Below are 15,647 nucleotides of genomic sequence, written 5' to 3'. Positions count from 1 at the left end.
GCAATATATATAATGGTCCAGGTGAGTTTTCTGACGCTGCATCTTTCTCTCTTTTCATTTTCGCTCTTCATTTTCCCTTCGTCACTCTTTATTTCGTCACTTCATTTCACACTTCACCTCGCCCTCACTCCTGCTATGTCTGAGCCAGAGCCTGACCATCACCATCAGACACACACCCTCGCCCTTCCAGACCTCTCTGGGGCAGTTCCTACCTCTGCAGAGGCAAGGGCCAAGCGCCGCATTGCCGCATTAGAAGAGGAGCTGCAAATGATATGGCAAGAAAGAGGAACCAAGCAGAGGTTCGTCATATCTCATGTCACTCGCTCCATTCCTCTTGCTCATTGACTATCAAAGAAAGACAACCTACTATGTTTCTCAAGGCAGGGCGATTCGCCGCATGGTTGTTCTCTATACCAGCTTAGAAGACTTAATCGCCGAAAATGATCGCAGGTACGAAGAGCAACCGGTTGACAATACCACAGAGTACGTCGTCGTTTTTGTTCCGTACCAATTTTAATTATCTTCTTCAGGCAAGATCGCTTGCAACGTGGTTACATCACACTCGCGCAGGTTGTGCCTTGGCTACACCAACAACTTGCAGAACTCGACATTGATGACGCCGAAGAAATGCTGAAAAAGGTGCGTACTCTCCCCTCAAACGCTTATCGAGCTGGATCCTAATGATTTTCTAGCTCAAAAGAGGAGCTGATGCTGCCCGCGGTGATGATACGTCCACTCTCAAGGACCTCATTGCTGCCTGGGTCAATCAAGATTTCCGTCCGTCCTGTCTACTCAAGGCCGATGACAAGCACTCGCGCGGCTTCGTACATGACACTTGCGGAAAGTTGCTCTGCCCCGCCGAATGGGACTGGAGTGATGCACGGTGAGTACCAACCTCTGTCGGCTAGTATATGATGTTGACGCTTGAGAAGTGTGAAGGCCGGTATTCGCGACCGTACATCTGAGTACATCGTATCGGAGAACTCCTGGCCACTCTTCCTCTATGAGAATTACTCGTTCGACAGTAGCAACCTCGAGAAAGGCCTCTTCAAGTCCAAGATACTCGTTCAGGTCAGTAGCCAGTGTTAGTCCTCATGGAGATCTCAAAGTTTTTATTGTGCTAGGCTTTCAAAGCCACGTTTACATTGCCGTCTTCCGCAAGAGAAGCTGACGGTGATGGTGATGGCGCCGACATCCTCGAGAATAACAGGCGCGCCAGGCGCGCATTAAACCAGGCCAAGGTCAAGACGTATGTGGCCTCGATTATCAACATGAGAAAGGTTACCCCTCGTTCCATTGCGTATGTTGTCTGTCAGGTGAGTACCAGTGGTTACCCACTATTGATATCTGAACATACAATCTTTCGCAGGTTCGTTTCGCTCTATCCGGCGTCACATCTTGGCGCACCGTCGACGGTGACTTCGATTACGAAATGTTCTGGAACAACATCGTAGACTTCTTCGAGGATGTCCCTGGCCCTGTCGCACAACGTAGAGTGGCCCAACTTCTCGAGTGGTGGACCAGGTAATGTATTGTTGTGCCTCGTACTACATCTCTAACCCTGCCGTCTAGGAAAATTTTTGGACGAAACCATCGTGAGGACCTAACACCAGAGGTCGTGTCCAAAATGTCCGTCACCGCTCTAGCCGACCAGAGAAAGGCGATGGAGGATGCCGCCTTTGACTCAGATTAAAACAAGCCTTCGTTTGCCTTTCCGTATAATCCAAGTCTACATTTACGATAATTGCTTTTAATATAATTAATGATATCGCAATTAGCGGTATATATATTTCTTGAAGATTTTGCGAGCAGGAATGAATTCATCGATAATGATAAGCATGCCAATTACTGCGAGATCGACTACATCTTCCGGTCTTGCGAAGTCATTGGGATACATTGTATGTAAAATGACTATGTTGGTGACTGCGGCAAGCAAAATTATCTTGGATACATGCGACATTAGCCCTGGAACATTGTCCTAGTAGAATACCACCGGTAGAGGAAGCCACGCGTGGTATGCGACTGACGACTATCAGCTGACAGTCGCAGTCATGAGGGACGCATGGAGGAAGCAACAGAACCATAACTGACATTGGTATATGAAAACATGCTCGGGCGGATAGGATAGTTGATAATAGAAAATCTATGCTGCAAACAACCTGTCCTGGTGACGAACATCTGTAACGTGTTCAAAATCGCACTATGTAAACGAAGACTGAGGATAACTTGCTGAATAAAGTACTACGTAAACATCGCCATCTCCTCACAACCCCATCACCCTGCCCATTCAGTCTCCAAGCGACAGTTTGTTACTGCATGTCCGATTTATTGTGTCTAGAGTGACAGTGGAACAGAGGAACAATCGTTATTATCATTATTTGCCGCTGTCAAGGCCGACCAGAACTAACCAAATTGCTCTGCAAAGGCTATTCCAGAACTGTGCGCCTTCGTCTCAGTCGCTACAAGACTTCCTTGTAAAAGATTTTTCCGTTGTGAATAGAATGAGACCCATTCCATGACAGTCTTGAAATTGAGGCGTGATATCTACCGTGTCTTTGATACGGGATAATGCTGTATATATGCCGTGAGGTAAGTATCAACGTCAGGGAAGCACATTGAATATGTTTTCAGAACAAAGTAGCAAAGTACCTGAGACATGAGTGATGTCTCATTTCTGTGATGCACTCGATCGTTGCTCAGAGAGTGTAGCATATCAAATGAATTGAAAGGTACGCACGAGAAAGATATATAGTCGAATTAGGTATTTTCTTCGGGGACTGTCCTATCGGTAGACACGTATTTTGATGTGTTAATATGTATTCTATTTTTATGGTTTTTTAAAACATACCTCCTGTGTTTGAGTTCGCAGATTGTTTTTTGATGAAAAACACTCGGCTTACGATCTTTTCCGTGGAAGATTGAACGACACGGCAATATGTGGTTCCATCCGGCAGTCTGCCAATATCTTGCTTGATATAGCAGTCTAGACCAATAGCTTACGAAGATTCACACACCTCGTGACTGTGTAAATCGGATGTCGCAAGCAAGAAGGTCTAGAACTTCATGCGTCATATGTTGACGCATCTTTTCTAAGTGGTGCCGGAAGCACCTCGTTGACAAAATGCTTTCACGATACGTTTGATGTGGACTAGTCGCAGGATTCCGCGTGAAGCACGCCGTAGATACTTTTAGTCAGCCTAGGCAACCGTCTGCCGTGTACGAGTCAAATGACCGGTCTTCTACCAAGCAAAGCAGTTGTCAAACTCGAACTCACATTTTCTCATTATAAGGCCAAGCATCAACTGCAGCAATCCAGAAGGAGAAGGTAGTGTTCTAGCCTGTACATTTCGCATAATGGTCTGTTGATATTGGCTTGATAGAAAGACCTCGCACTAACGGTAGGTGGTGACTTCATGTGTACCTTGATGCTTCCGGACCTGCATTTCACTCTGTCTGCTTCAGTTTCACCCTCGCTTGCTATGAACGTACATGTAGGAGATGGTGCTTCAAGCATGGGACAACATGACTGGTTGTCTTCAAGAATCATCGTTCCTGTATATGGTCAAACATTTCTGTGTAACTACCCCCTCCACGTTTACGTAGATTGTGACGAATGTTATCTATATATAGCTTAATATGATATTCTAATTTGTTCACCAGTTCACTGATGATTGTCCCAAGCCTTTTCCAAGTGGAGCTGATCGCTCATAGCATCCCATGCTGAGTCGTGCAAGACTGTTGAAAAATGTTTATTCGGAACTATGGAGCCTGAATTATCAGTTATCTGGACCGAACGAATGGAAAGCAAGTGGAATAGAAAGTAGAAGTAGCGTGTCTGAGCTCAGACAGCTGATCACATAATGGCTCCGCAGCGTAATGACTCTCGCCTTCTGTTTGAACGTATAGATGAATGAGGAATAAGAGACGTGGAGGCGATATCCAGTCTCAAGGCACGCGTGAATGAAGAACGCAATGAAGACAACACTATGGGACCATTATGATCGTCCCAAGTAAACTTGTTTTGCGCAAGGATTGATTGTGGCAGAGAATGGACCCGGGTTTGATTGTGCAGAAACTAAGTAAATATTTGTAGATTGAAGGCGCAGGAGGCGTTGCTGTCGACATTGTAAAAAAAAAAGACGCTCCAAAGGTCTCTAAATCGGATCTTACTGCAATGGACTATCATATCGGAAATTGAGTTGGAGCTATGCCAGCCAACGTTCAGAACGTATGATACTTACATTTAGATTTGAATCTATTATCTGATGAGGCCGGGTCGTCGCAAAGATAGGATTATAGAGTGGTATTGTAATCGACCGGGTACCGATTAGAGAACGTTCTGGATATTGGAAGATGTGAACGTTCAACCCGCCGTTCGAATGGCCCTTGTTCCGCGTGAGAAGCCGATTTCCAATTCGGATAATGCAAATCAAATTCTACGTGTACTCCAGTCACCAGCCAATTGCAAGGGCCTCCCTTGAGCATGATGCATAGACAAATGTCCGAATCACCATCATGCCAATTTTGGCGATACAAGCGCTGAATGCTTGTATATCTAGCATGAACGCTAGATCGTCATACACACCCATCCTCCAATATGACCCTAGTATCAAATGATCCCACTTGGTGGCCCTTCATCAATTTCAGTATTTTGTTCAGCTATTGGACGGGTTCGCCATATCAGTTGGTTATGTCTTGATTTGTGATTGACTTCTGGCTTCGCAGTTGCCGCAGGCTTCATGGTCGTATACGATTGGGGTGAGCGCCACAGTGTCCTGAAATTGCTGTATCATATTCTCATGATATTTCCAGTATTAACACTCGCACAAGAGGTAGTTTGATGCTATGGCGCTGGAGTACTCAACTTGCTAACAATGCTGTCATAGATAGACCTGGTTTGGGTGAGTCACAGAGTCCCATATCAGAACAAGAACAATGAATTTGTGACAGACCCAACGCTGGTCTCTCATGACTATGCTGTACCTAGTCGTTCGTACCTCATGTTATACCATGACATAGTTGGCAGTTGTGCTGACTCCAAAATGTTCTAGATACGCTATGTTGGAATACTATATTCTGTGTATGTTAATCGACGCCAGAAAGTAGTTGCTGTACTGATAGCCCATCTCTCATCATCAGTGCCATCATTCTGGGTATGTCTCATATGCACCGTATTCAATCTTCTAACCGGCGGCACACAGGAAATATTACAATCGTCTCGTTGACAGATGCAGTGAGTATTCCCCAATCATTTCATTCCTATCCAATGAATACATTCATTTGTAGGGGTGAGTGCGATTTGACCATTGGACTTGGCTCCACATAATCACTCAACAGGTGTGAGTCGGGGTGTTTTATCCTAGTACGAGGGTGACCGCTAATCAGGTGTTTCAGGCAAAATCATATACTATGCAATAAATGGGACAAATGTGGTCGTAGCTGCCATGTTGGGCGGTGAGTTGCCCAGCTGCGATACCTCAGTGATATTGACTCGACTGAAACTTGAATATGATTCAAGTCATCATGATTGCTCGGTTGCATGCCATGTATCAGAGATCTAAGAGGATGCTTATCTTCCTTGTTACCATCTTCCTAGCTGTAAACATCGCCTGCGGAATAATCACGATCATAGGACTCAAGTATGATGTTGTATCCGGTAAGCTTTAGTTGTTGAATTGAAGAACACAGCTCATTGGACTAATACCAGAGGAATTGATACTCTCTGGCATTCATATGTGCGATGCCAGATTGGGGAGGGATACCCAATTTCTTACATCAATGATCTGGATGCTCAGCACTGTTTGGGAGGTCCTCGCACTGTGTCTTTCAGTCTGGATCGCTGCAAAGCACTTCCGTGACCTGCGACGACTCGGCCCATGGACGGGATCGACCATCGGGGATTGTTTCAGAGTGCTCATGGAATCCCACGTGCTTTATTTTGCAAGGTGAGCTTGTAATGCGAATGTGCTTATCGTTTTCTGCTCAAGTTCTGCATGTGCTAGCGTTGCCGGCGTTTCTTGCCTCCAGCTTGTTAATATCTCTCCAGAGGTCAAGGTGCGCCAACATATCTACATGTAACCACTGCTCATCATTTCTGTAGAATTCGAATTACGTTGGAATTGAGATACTCGGTGGTGCTTGTGAAATTTTATTTTTCGTGCAGATGTTTGTGCTGGGACCACGCCTCATCCTTAGCGTTCGACAATATCACGCTAAACTCGTGGCCGAATCCGATGCAGAAACTAGCATGAATTCAATCGTCTTCCAGGAGCGCGTATATGTACCAACTAGCAGTACTGTGTAGGAAATGGTTGTCGAGTGTTCTGCATGGAGGAGATATTTGGTCGAGGATCCGTCATATTTATTTTAGTTATGCCTCAATTGTGTACTCAGCAGGTTTGAGCATCGCAGGCTAGTCTGACAAACTCAGCCTTAAAGGCCTTCTTTCGTAGCACTGCCGTGAAAGAGCGCGAGCTCAATTTTCTCAGAGACGCCTAAGAGATGATGAGGGGCGCATAGTTGGACAGTATGATAAAGAAATATACTTCTGTGTCAACTTCATTGAATAGTGGGAGTGAGAATGCATATGCTCTCTTGTCGCTGATGTCGGTAGATGATGTCGAAGCCACAAATCCAAAGGGTTAATAGAGCGCCGACTTACGTTTTTGACACTCCTTCGAAAGAAACCGATGCAGTCCTTGGACTCAAACTCACCACCACACACCATGTCGACTGTGTCATCCATCTCCTGCCTCTTACTGGACACTATCACGCCACTGCGAAACGTAGGAAGCTGGGTCGAGCATCATAAAAACCAGGACCAGTGGGGCAATGATGGGTCTCTACTTGTGAGGAAATCATTGAAGCCTAGGGTAGATAGAGCACAAAGCAACTTACTGAAGGATATGTAGGTCCGGTGCAAGGTTACAAAAGTAACTTTGCGCTCCCGCCCCGCGTACATTTTACCGCGGTCACTGTCCAGGAAAAGAGACCAATCCGAGGGGTGGATGGTGTCTCATACGTCAGCAGCCCGGCATATCGTGCATAGAACTGGTCAGGTGGCATGAATCTGTGTTAGGTTAGTTGAAGCACAAACAAAGATTTCGCGGAAGTGTACAAGAGGTCTCCGGGATGCAGATCAACCATCTTTGCCTCTAAGCCATCCGGAAGTTGAAGGTGGTCGTAATCGATCTCGCACAGCTACCAGAACTGGTCAATTGTCTCGTCGCGACTTAGGAATCTATCCTTGAGGCGATACACGATGAAAAAATTCGTATCACCCACAACGCTGAAAGACGCCGCGAATCCATTGGAAGTGTGTCGTGGGAAGGTGAGAGTGTCACCTTGGTAGATGTTGGCCCAGTATCGGTACAAGAGTACGTCGGGGTGAACTCGAGTTTCGTGAAAGGAAAGGATACTCATGGTATGAGCCCATGCACATACTATTTAATGAGGTATGGACTTGTGAGTCCTGAAATGTGTGCTGAAACAGGGTAAAACCAAAGGTTCCTTGGATGGCACAGCAGCTGGCAGCCAGACGAACGGTGTCGTCTTCGATGTCTTTCGGGAAGGGTTGTTAGTCAAGTTCATTGCTGGCACGGAGAGAGACATGGAGGTCTCAAAGCTCATTACTCAAGTCATACTTACGTGTGATTAAATCTATTGTGGAAGATGCTACTTCCTATCGGATGTGGACACCGCCCTGCCTTCTTCCACCCTTGCGATCCCGAGGCGTTACTGCACACAGATGGAACCGATGCAATTTTTTGTCCTCTTGAGCCATCCATACATCGACATAGGCGGGCAGTACGATGTCATGGAACAAGGGGGGACTGGGGGTAGCAGAGAGAGCGAATGTAGTGTCCACTGTGGTAAAGTTCGAGAAGAAAGGATTTGTCAGTGAGGTTGGGAAACTGATGATATTCTTGAAGTGGCTACGGAAGGACGAAATGAGCCTGGGATGGTGGGGGAACGAGCACATATATAATAAGGATACTGCAAGTAGTCGCGTACCCAGTCAAGGCAAGCCCTGCACAAAATCAGTAGTGCTATGCCACCCTGTCGGGCCACAGGGATGCTCACATATGTTTCAACCTCAAGAGTTTGGGTCCTCCATGGACGCAGACCCACTAGTGTGATCGATTGCAGTTCTTTACCGTCCGCCAATTCAGAAAATTAGGTTGGAAGCTTGTTACCAAGTTTCACGTTGATCGGTAACTTCCGCTCTCTTCTTCTAACCAGATGAAGTTCAAATTCAAGAAGCTGCATGTCCCATCCATCTTTGTTGACCGCCGTGCACGATGTGCTCGCGCAGTCCGTGCTGCCTGTCCAAGCGACCGAGTCTGTCCATCCTCTCAGCACTGAATATATTACAGTAACTGCGCAACTTGGTGCAGTCATCAATACAACTAACCGCCTAAATCATGCGCTGAACCAGCTTAATGACCTACCCCTTGGTGAAAACGCCACCAAACTCGTTGCCCTCATGAAGGAGCACACAGCTTTGACATCTTCAATCAATCAGTCAACTGCTGCCTCTGTTTCACTATCGTCTCTACTACGAGGAGACAACAGAGCAATTTATCCGGACGCAAGTCCTCCACATCCTGCAAAGATCGCGGAATGGGGCCGTAATCTTGGCATGGAAGTTTTCGTAGATGGGTCGACGACTGTTCTCGCAGGAAAAGTACTTGTACTTGATATTGATATCAACGACCATGTCGCTGTCAAGACGTCCTTCGCTAATAATGCAAATGGTAACGGGAACACATCGGCAGCACCAGAGCTAGACGCCTTTCTCGCGCAGGAAGTGACCCGCTGGATCAATGCAGCGAGACGGGCTGCTGGCATAGATTCGGCCGTCGGACATTCGAGAGAGGATCCTGCGATTGAAGCTGCACGCCGTAGCCGTGCAATACAAGAACACTTGCGATATCTCATGATGCTCGACGGGCTTGCGGCTGCCGAGAACGAGAAAGGACTTCGTTGGTTCATGGAGCCAACTGTGGTTTCGGATCACATCAGAAAGCAGGTTGTGTACGTTTGTTCTGTCGTCGTCCTTGTTCTATACTAATGCGTGATATTCACAGTTCACCACAGATGGAAGATCTTGATAAATTCTTGACACAACATGCCCTTCCGTTGCCCTATCTCGTTGCTCCTTCGCTATCATTCATAGTCTGGCTTTCGCCCCGTGGGTACCTTCAGCTCCTTCGCAGCTCTCCGCCATCCAAACAATCGTCAATGTGGAACATTGACATCCCTATAGCACATCTCAAGACATCGATGCTTGATACTCTAGAAGATGTCACCATCGCTACGCTAAAATTGGTCCCTTGCACTGAAGTAGCAAAGTCCAAGATGGACTCGAGCGATGTCCCTGGAGATCACATGCTTCTGGCTGCCCCCTCCCAGATGTGGGTACTCGACTTCACCACTAAGCTACCACAGAATGGCGTGGTGATGTGCCAGAGTCGTATGCGTGTAATTCAAGGAATCGTTGAGTCCCGACCCATCGACATGATCTCAATGGGGAACATGTCTAGTATGGGCTCAATGTCAAGTCTAGGTAATATGAGCAATATGAACTTTGGAGAATTTGGCGTGGCGTCTTCACAGACAAATGGAAGCGGAGGAACTGGTAGAAGCTGGGTTGACTTATTGGTCAGTCACTTCTCTCTACAGTTATAGGCATATGCATGTGCTGATACCTGTACCTGGTCTAGGTCAATAACAATTCATCAGCAGAATACTACACTGCAACTTATGTGTGTGGAACACGTCCAGGTACAAACACACACTGACCATTGATCTAGAAGTCACCGAATGACATCCATCCACCGCTACACCTTCGCCTTCTAGCACCTCCGGAACCAGGCTTTCTCCTCCAGAGAGTCCCGGTGAGGAGCGTTAAACAAGTCTCGCGAGTATTAGAGGCAAGTTTCATCTTGACCAAACTGTTAAGTTATGCTTATAGCATATTCTTCCAGGTTGTTAGAGGACAATGCTGGCTCAACGAATCACTGAGCATACTTCAATGGTCGCCTGAAACTCCAGTGCTGAAATCATCCCATCGACCGTCAAATGCAGAACAAGGAATGCCACCAGAAGACGCAGCATCAACTACTCTGCTCGCCTCGGTCCTCGCAGGAACAGTTGCGCCACAATCTATTCCAGTGAACGTCTATCTCCCCTCCAGTGCTTTGTCTGCATTGTCCCAACCAGTTGATCCATTTACATCACAACACAGCGGGCTTGGCATGGGTCCTCCTGCAAGCGCAGGCTCCAGCAGTGGTGCAAGCTTGTTCGGTCCGAGCGACTTGGAGATGGAGATGGATATCCCAGGGCTGAGCATGAGCATGGGTGGGAGTATGGACATGGATCTCGGCATGGATATTTCAACCCCCACTGATACCATGCAGCAGTCACATGGTCCTGAAACATGCCCTCCCCCGATGATCGTGCTCACCTCTCCGAGGCCTGTGTCTAGGAACGGGCTGGTCGAAATACGGATCACGTCGGGCGAAGGACATGGGGAAAATGGTGTTTGGGTTGAAGCCTCTCCAGGTGTTGAGACAGGATACATGTCAGATGCTGTCAGGCGAGGAGGGGTGTGGAGCCTTCCTGGACGAGTATGGAACAAAGGGTAATCGGCTGTTGGCTGGGATGCAAAATTCAGCAAGAAAGATGTACTGTTACCTATATTTTAAATGAAGTTTGAAGAGCACTACATAGTAACATTGTGTCCGACGATGTTAAATTAGAAGGATGTATATTAGGGGCTATTAAATAATATTGTTCTGATAAGTCACTTCCGGTAATAGCTAATTTATTTGAACAAAATTATCTTGATCATTTCGGGTACGAACGCATATTCTCCATTCAATTTCTTACTATCGAATTTGCATTGATAGCTTCATCAGGAGACTGCCATCCATACATTAAGGATGGAGAGGGTACAATTTCAGCAGGAGCAGGTTCGTTACCCCTTCAAAGGCTTGATTTTTGACTTAATGGAACCTAGATGCTCGCAGAGCTCAAGGATCTCGTGCAAAAAAGTTTGTTCAACCAAGTGCGTGGGTCTCATACTATATCCCTCTAGTCCTATCTAACTCTGCTTCTAGTCTGAGGTTAAGCAGATTGTGAAAAAACGTACACAGTTCGAAACCGCGCTTGTCCGCCGCATCCCAAAAAAGGGTGACTTCCTGCGATACGCGGCGTATGAGATGAATCTGGAGCAGCTGAGGCGGAAGCGCGTGGAGAGACTGAGTACGTGCTAAGTACATCCATATCTCAAAGTTTCCGACTCGCTGACTGTTCTATGGTTTTTTCTCAGAACTGGAAAAGACTGCACCGTCAATATCTGATTATGCTCTTGTTCGCAGACAATTCCAGATATTTGAACGTGCGCTCAAGAAATTCAAGTCGGACGTAGGATTGTGGATACAGTATATCCAGGTCGCAAAACGTGAGGGGGCTCGTTCACTAGTAGGGCGCATAACAGCCAGGTGCGTCCAGTTTAAAATTTGGTCAGTCTGTTTTTTTACCGTGCATATAGGGCCCTCCAGCTCCATCCAAGAACCCCTGCATTATACATCATCGCCGCCTCTCACGAACTTAACCACATGTCCCCCTCCGCGGCACGCGCCCTCCTCCAGCGTGGTCTTCGACTCAATGCAGACAGCATCGATATGTGGAGAGAGTACGTGCGAATGGAATTGAGTTTCGTTGAGGGGATGAAACGAAGGTGGACTGTGCTGGGAATTCATGAGGAAGGTCACCCTATTGTTGAGGCAGAGACAACTGCTGCGGAAGATATGGCGACATTGACCCCAGAAGAGATAGCAGCTGAGAAGGGAGGTGACGAAGGCGAGAGGGCACGGCAAGCCATTATGGATGGTGCTATCGTCAAGTCCGTGATTTTGAGCGCTGCAAAAGGTCTGTTTGTCATTCCTCTATAAGGATTCATATTGATTTGGACCACAGCTCTGCCTAGTATAAATTTATTTACAGCTCTCGAGGTCCTAATTCGTTCGTATCCCAGCCAAGAGCGTCTTCGCACGGCCCTTCTCGATCATCTATACAATGTTCTTAAAGACACACTACAAGGCGACCCTCATGCGGTGAAAATGCTGGCGACAAGAAAACTTCGAGAACTTACATCTCAAGAGAATAGTGATGATTTTGTCATGGCCGAAAGTGAAGAATTCGTCGATGCCCTCCAAGCCGCAAATGAGTCTTTCTCCTTGGCTGTTGGCGCCGGGAGCACAAACGCCTCTGGGATGGCTGATGTCTATGTCGAATTTGTAGAGCAGTGGTGCAAGTTGCCCACGCTGGATCCGAATTTAGTGAGTCTAATGTGGTGTAGCTCTCGTGGATTTCGGCTTATCCAACAAAACTAGCGTGCATATCTTGTAGCTTCCCTCCGGAAACTTGCCCGACAGCCGAACGCGCCGCCTTCGTTGCAGGCTGCATACGTCCAACTAACATTGCCTTCCAAGAAGGCTCTCTAGTTTGCATGTAGCTATACCGCAACATAAAATCACTATGATGCCCCGTGGTCCAAATGGGACCAGATTCGTGGAGAGTATGGGCCAGACAGGGAGACTATGGAAAGCGTAGGATCCACCCAACGAAAGTGATCACCTTTGGTATTCGTTTGGCTAGCTCTCTCTGCCACCTTGCTCGTGGCGAGATGCGCGCTTGGTAATTCATGTTACATAGTACTGCGTACGCACATCCATATATGTCATGAACTTATAACAGCAGACATGTCCTCGGTGATAAAACCTTCATTCTGCTCCTGCGGCGGACAAGCACTGGATTTGCCTCGAGATCAAGAAACTGACACAGGAAAGGTGATCAGAAGTCATCGCCGAAGATATTTACTTCCCAACGACCTCACCCTGCTTGATGCAATCTCATTTCAACGGTGCTGGATGCACTGCCAGATGCCTGTGAACCCGTTTTAAGTCCTCTTTTTACCAAGGCAACACCAGACTTCCGTGGAATAGCTTTCCTCTGCCCCCTCAGTAATGCCAAGCTTCCGAAGTAGGATCTTTTTCGCCCTAATATCTTTGGCCGCCCTCCCTTTGACTTGGGCTATAGTCAATGGTCCTGTCATCTCTGCCAACTTTCCTGATCCTGCTATCCTTGTTACTAGTGGGGGTACTTATGCATTTGCAACTAACTCCGGCAACATCAACATTCAGGTTGCAACGTCAACTGATGGTGGTGTAACTTGGGAATTGCAGTCTGGTGTTGATGCACTCCCGAATGTAGGGTCTTGGGCAACTGCAAACAGTACTTGGGCACCTGATGTCATTGACAGAGGGGATGGAACTTTTGTGATGTGTAGGTCTCGATCTTATACACCTCAGATGATATTGTACTAAGGTATGGCCTGCAGACTATGCGGCATGGTCGACCTCACACAGTACTCATTGCGTAGCAGCTGCTACTTCCGTCACCCCTGTCGGACCGTACACTCCCGAGTCTCACCCAATTGCCTGTCAAACTTCAGGCGGTGGTGCCATTGACCCCGCAGGGTTTCAGGATACCAACGGTACACGCTACATTGTGTACAAGGTGGATGGGAGCAGTCTTGGAGGAGGTGGACCTTGCGGGAATGCCAACGGAGAATATTCTACTCCTATCATGCTTCAGGAAATGGAGGCTGATGGTGTCACGCCTACTGGGGAACCGGTCCAGATTTTGGATAGAGGGCAATCCGATGGACCCCTCATCGAAGCTCCAGCGCTTATCTTGCATAATGGAACGTAAGTCGATATAACTTGAACATGTACTTGGATCCGGGACTGACCACAGAAATCATAGTTACGTGCTTTTCTTCTCCTCGAATTGCTACAACACCGATCTTTATGACATCTCATACGCAACTGCACCATCCATTTCCGGCCCATACACCAAGGCTTCATCGCCGTTGCTGATAACTGATGACGATGGCCTCACAGCACCTGGCGGTGCGACACCACGCCTTGATGGTGAGTTTATGGTGTTTCATGCAACCGTAAACACAAATCCGTTGACTCGTTATATGTATACGGCGACGGCGACGTGGAATGGGACTATTGTGAGCACATGATAAAACCACATCATGACTTTTATACACAATTGACTATCCTTATGACTCGAACTGCTTCTTGAGATGACTGATTGTACCAGACGCCTCAGGTAGAAAAATCACTAACCTGGACTGAGTAACTATCAATGCATCACATACATACAATACGCATGGTTTTGCACCGGTGTTAGCTTACTTATGCCAATTATTTTGAGCATTGTCATTTTGCCTTAATTATATACGTTGAATTATGACCTTAGTCAAGACATTCTCGTGAGAAGGACCAGTCGGGACTCGGTACGTCGAACACAGAACAATTGTCCAACTTGGTTGTTCGGCATGCACATACATCGTTCCCACGTAAGTAGTGCTGCCGTGGTCCAGTTCCGAACCGTGGTTCGAACCTGACCATTGGTCAGGTTCGTCCTTGGTTCGGTCCATGGTCCAGCATTTTGCACGGACCGAACCGGAATGAGGTTCGTGGTCCGCTAACTCCTGTGCGGTTCATCTATAGGTTCGGACCTTCCCGAACCGTTCCGAACCCCGAACCGAATCTTCCTTGCAACACCTTCAAGGCTCAATCACACGCTTATGGTCATTTTGACTTCTCGATCCTCAAGATTCGCCATGGTCACTTTGACCTTTGGCATTCTCAAGACTTTTTTTGACTTATCCTGTCCGGAGTTTCGCATCCCGCACACCCTGCTGTCCGATACGCCTACCTGTTCAATCAAGCTCAAGGTATGACTTTTCCGTCAAATCAAGCGCAATAAACTGACTGACATATTATATTTCTTAGGATCCTTCAATGCATACTATGAGTTAGTAGGAGATTGGGTATTCACATATAAAGGGGAGCAAGGTGAGTGATATCTTTTGACTACCGGTACAATGTCTGAACCTGAAGCACAGTGTGCTCTCAACCCAGACAGGTCTCTAAAGGATGCCAAAGACATCGTTTTTTACAACGATCCTGATGATGCTGTCCCCATTTCCGCTCCATCCTCCTCTGCCCAGCCACCCACAGACACCTTCTCTGTGCTACTGCAGACTGGACACAAACCAGTGCCACTTACTGCAGGAGCTCGATGCTCCATTCGCACGTCTCAAATCCTCGTCAAGAGCTCAACATGTACTTGTCTTCGCCACTAGAGGAGACTGATGACATTGTGGCCTGGTGGGGGGTAAGTTTTCTTTTTGACTTGTTTTTTCGCTACTAAATCTACTTAATAGCTTCACTCGCTGCAATACCCTACACTCGCATGCATCGCGCGAGACTATCTACCCATTCAAGGCAGCTCCGTTCCTTCCGAACAAGCATTCTCAAGCGGAGGAATCACTTCGACTATCCGACGCAATGCACTCGCGACTGACACGTTCACTGCACTACAACTACTGAAGGGAGCATATAGGAATGGGCATCTTTCTGCAGAAGTAGAGGCTGAGGGACATGTGGCTTCATTGGACATGTAACTATGAGTACAAATATCTTGTCTATGTTTTTTTTTCCTGGCTGTAATTTTTTTGCATTTGGTTCGCGTTCAGACCGAGAAAAAACCGAACC

General features: G+C 47.1%; 5 protein-coding genes across 5 annotated transcripts; 4 read left to right on the top strand and 1 right to left on the bottom strand.

Annotated features, from left to right (window-relative positions):
• Window positions 1-135: 135 nt before the first annotated feature.
• On the top strand, window positions 136-1,693 carry F5891DRAFT_956305 (uncharacterized protein; the record flags this gene model as incomplete). The annotated part of the gene is made up of 8 exons (XM_041375399.1): window positions 136-299; window positions 355-483; window positions 531-639; window positions 693-883; window positions 933-1,071; window positions 1,125-1,253; window positions 1,370-1,524; window positions 1,573-1,693. The coding sequence occupies 8 exons, from the start codon at window positions 136-138 to the stop codon at window positions 1,691-1,693; spliced, it is 1,137 nt and encodes a 378-aa protein (XP_041223672.1).
• Window positions 1,694-2,452: 759 nt separating this feature from the next.
• F5891DRAFT_982263 (uncharacterized protein) lies at window positions 2,453-3,353 on the bottom strand (the record flags this gene model as incomplete). The annotated part of the gene is made up of 5 exons (XM_041377205.1): window positions 2,453-2,571; window positions 2,738-2,782; window positions 2,849-2,983; window positions 3,015-3,053; window positions 3,275-3,353. 5 exons carry the CDS (start codon window positions 3,351-3,353, stop codon window positions 2,453-2,455), a joined length of 417 nt encoding a protein of 138 aa, XP_041223671.1.
• Window positions 3,354-8,212: 4,859 nt separating this feature from the next.
• F5891DRAFT_503098 (uncharacterized protein) lies at window positions 8,213-10,810 on the top strand. Its single transcript, XM_041372055.1, has 5 exons — window positions 8,213-9,036; window positions 9,090-9,663; window positions 9,726-9,767; window positions 9,816-9,935; window positions 9,990-10,810. Exons 1-5 carry the CDS (start codon window positions 8,267-8,269, stop codon window positions 10,647-10,649), a joined length of 2,166 nt encoding a protein of 721 aa, XP_041223670.1. The 5' UTR covers window positions 8,213-8,266; the 3' UTR covers window positions 10,650-10,810.
• Window positions 10,811-10,946: 136 nt separating this feature from the next.
• F5891DRAFT_1240640 (U3 small nucleolar RNA-associated protein 6-domain-containing protein) lies at window positions 10,947-12,902 on the top strand (the record flags this gene model as incomplete). Its single annotated transcript, XM_041369716.1, has 7 exons — window positions 10,947-10,976; window positions 11,024-11,071; window positions 11,124-11,268; window positions 11,336-11,507; window positions 11,558-11,937; window positions 11,986-12,347; window positions 12,402-12,902. 7 exons carry the CDS (start codon window positions 10,947-10,949, stop codon window positions 12,510-12,512), a joined length of 1,248 nt encoding a protein of 415 aa, XP_041223669.1. The 3' UTR covers window positions 12,513-12,902.
• Window positions 12,815-14,336, top strand: F5891DRAFT_1165197 (glycoside hydrolase family 43 protein). The gene is made up of 3 exons (XM_041365385.1): window positions 12,815-13,353; window positions 13,409-13,778; window positions 13,837-14,336. The coding sequence occupies exons 1-3, from the start codon at window positions 13,035-13,037 to the stop codon at window positions 14,102-14,104; spliced, it is 957 nt and encodes a 318-aa protein (XP_041223668.1). The 5' UTR covers window positions 12,815-13,034; the 3' UTR covers window positions 14,105-14,336.
• Window positions 14,337-15,647: the final 1,311 nt, after the last annotated feature.

This window comes from Suillus fuscotomentosus, assembly GCF_016647785.1.
Source record: "Suillus fuscotomentosus strain FC203 chromosome Unknown F5891scaffold_42, whole genome shotgun sequence".
NCBI classification, from domain to species: domain Eukaryota; kingdom Fungi; phylum Basidiomycota; class Agaricomycetes; order Boletales; family Suillaceae; genus Suillus; species Suillus fuscotomentosus.
Note: the sequence above shows the minus strand (reverse complement) of the source record. Positions and strands in the feature narration are given on the sequence as shown.

Excerpts from the sequence above, each read along its gene's own strand:
- F5891DRAFT_1165197 (XM_041365385.1), top strand. The coding sequence starts at position 13,035 with ATGCCAAGCTTCCGAAGTAGGATCTTTTTCGCCCTAATATCTTTGGCC. Across the intron at positions 13,354-13,408 it reads GGATGGAACTTTTGTGATGT|ACTATGCGGCATGGTCGACC; the intron begins GTAGGTCTCGAT and ends TATGGCCTGCAG. Across the intron at positions 13,779-13,836 it reads CTTATCTTGCATAATGGAAC|TTACGTGCTTTTCTTCTCCT; the intron begins GTAAGTCGATAT and ends CAGAAATCATAG.
- F5891DRAFT_503098 (XM_041372055.1), top strand. The coding sequence starts at position 8,267 with ATGTCCCATCCATCTTTGTTGACCGCCGTGCACGATGTGCTCGCGCAG. Across the intron at positions 9,037-9,089 it reads CACATCAGAAAGCAGGTTGT|TTCACCACAGATGGAAGATC; the intron begins GTACGTTTGTTC and ends TGATATTCACAG. Across the intron at positions 9,936-9,989 it reads AAGTCTCGCGAGTATTAGAG|GTTGTTAGAGGACAATGCTG; the intron begins GCAAGTTTCATC and ends ATATTCTTCCAG.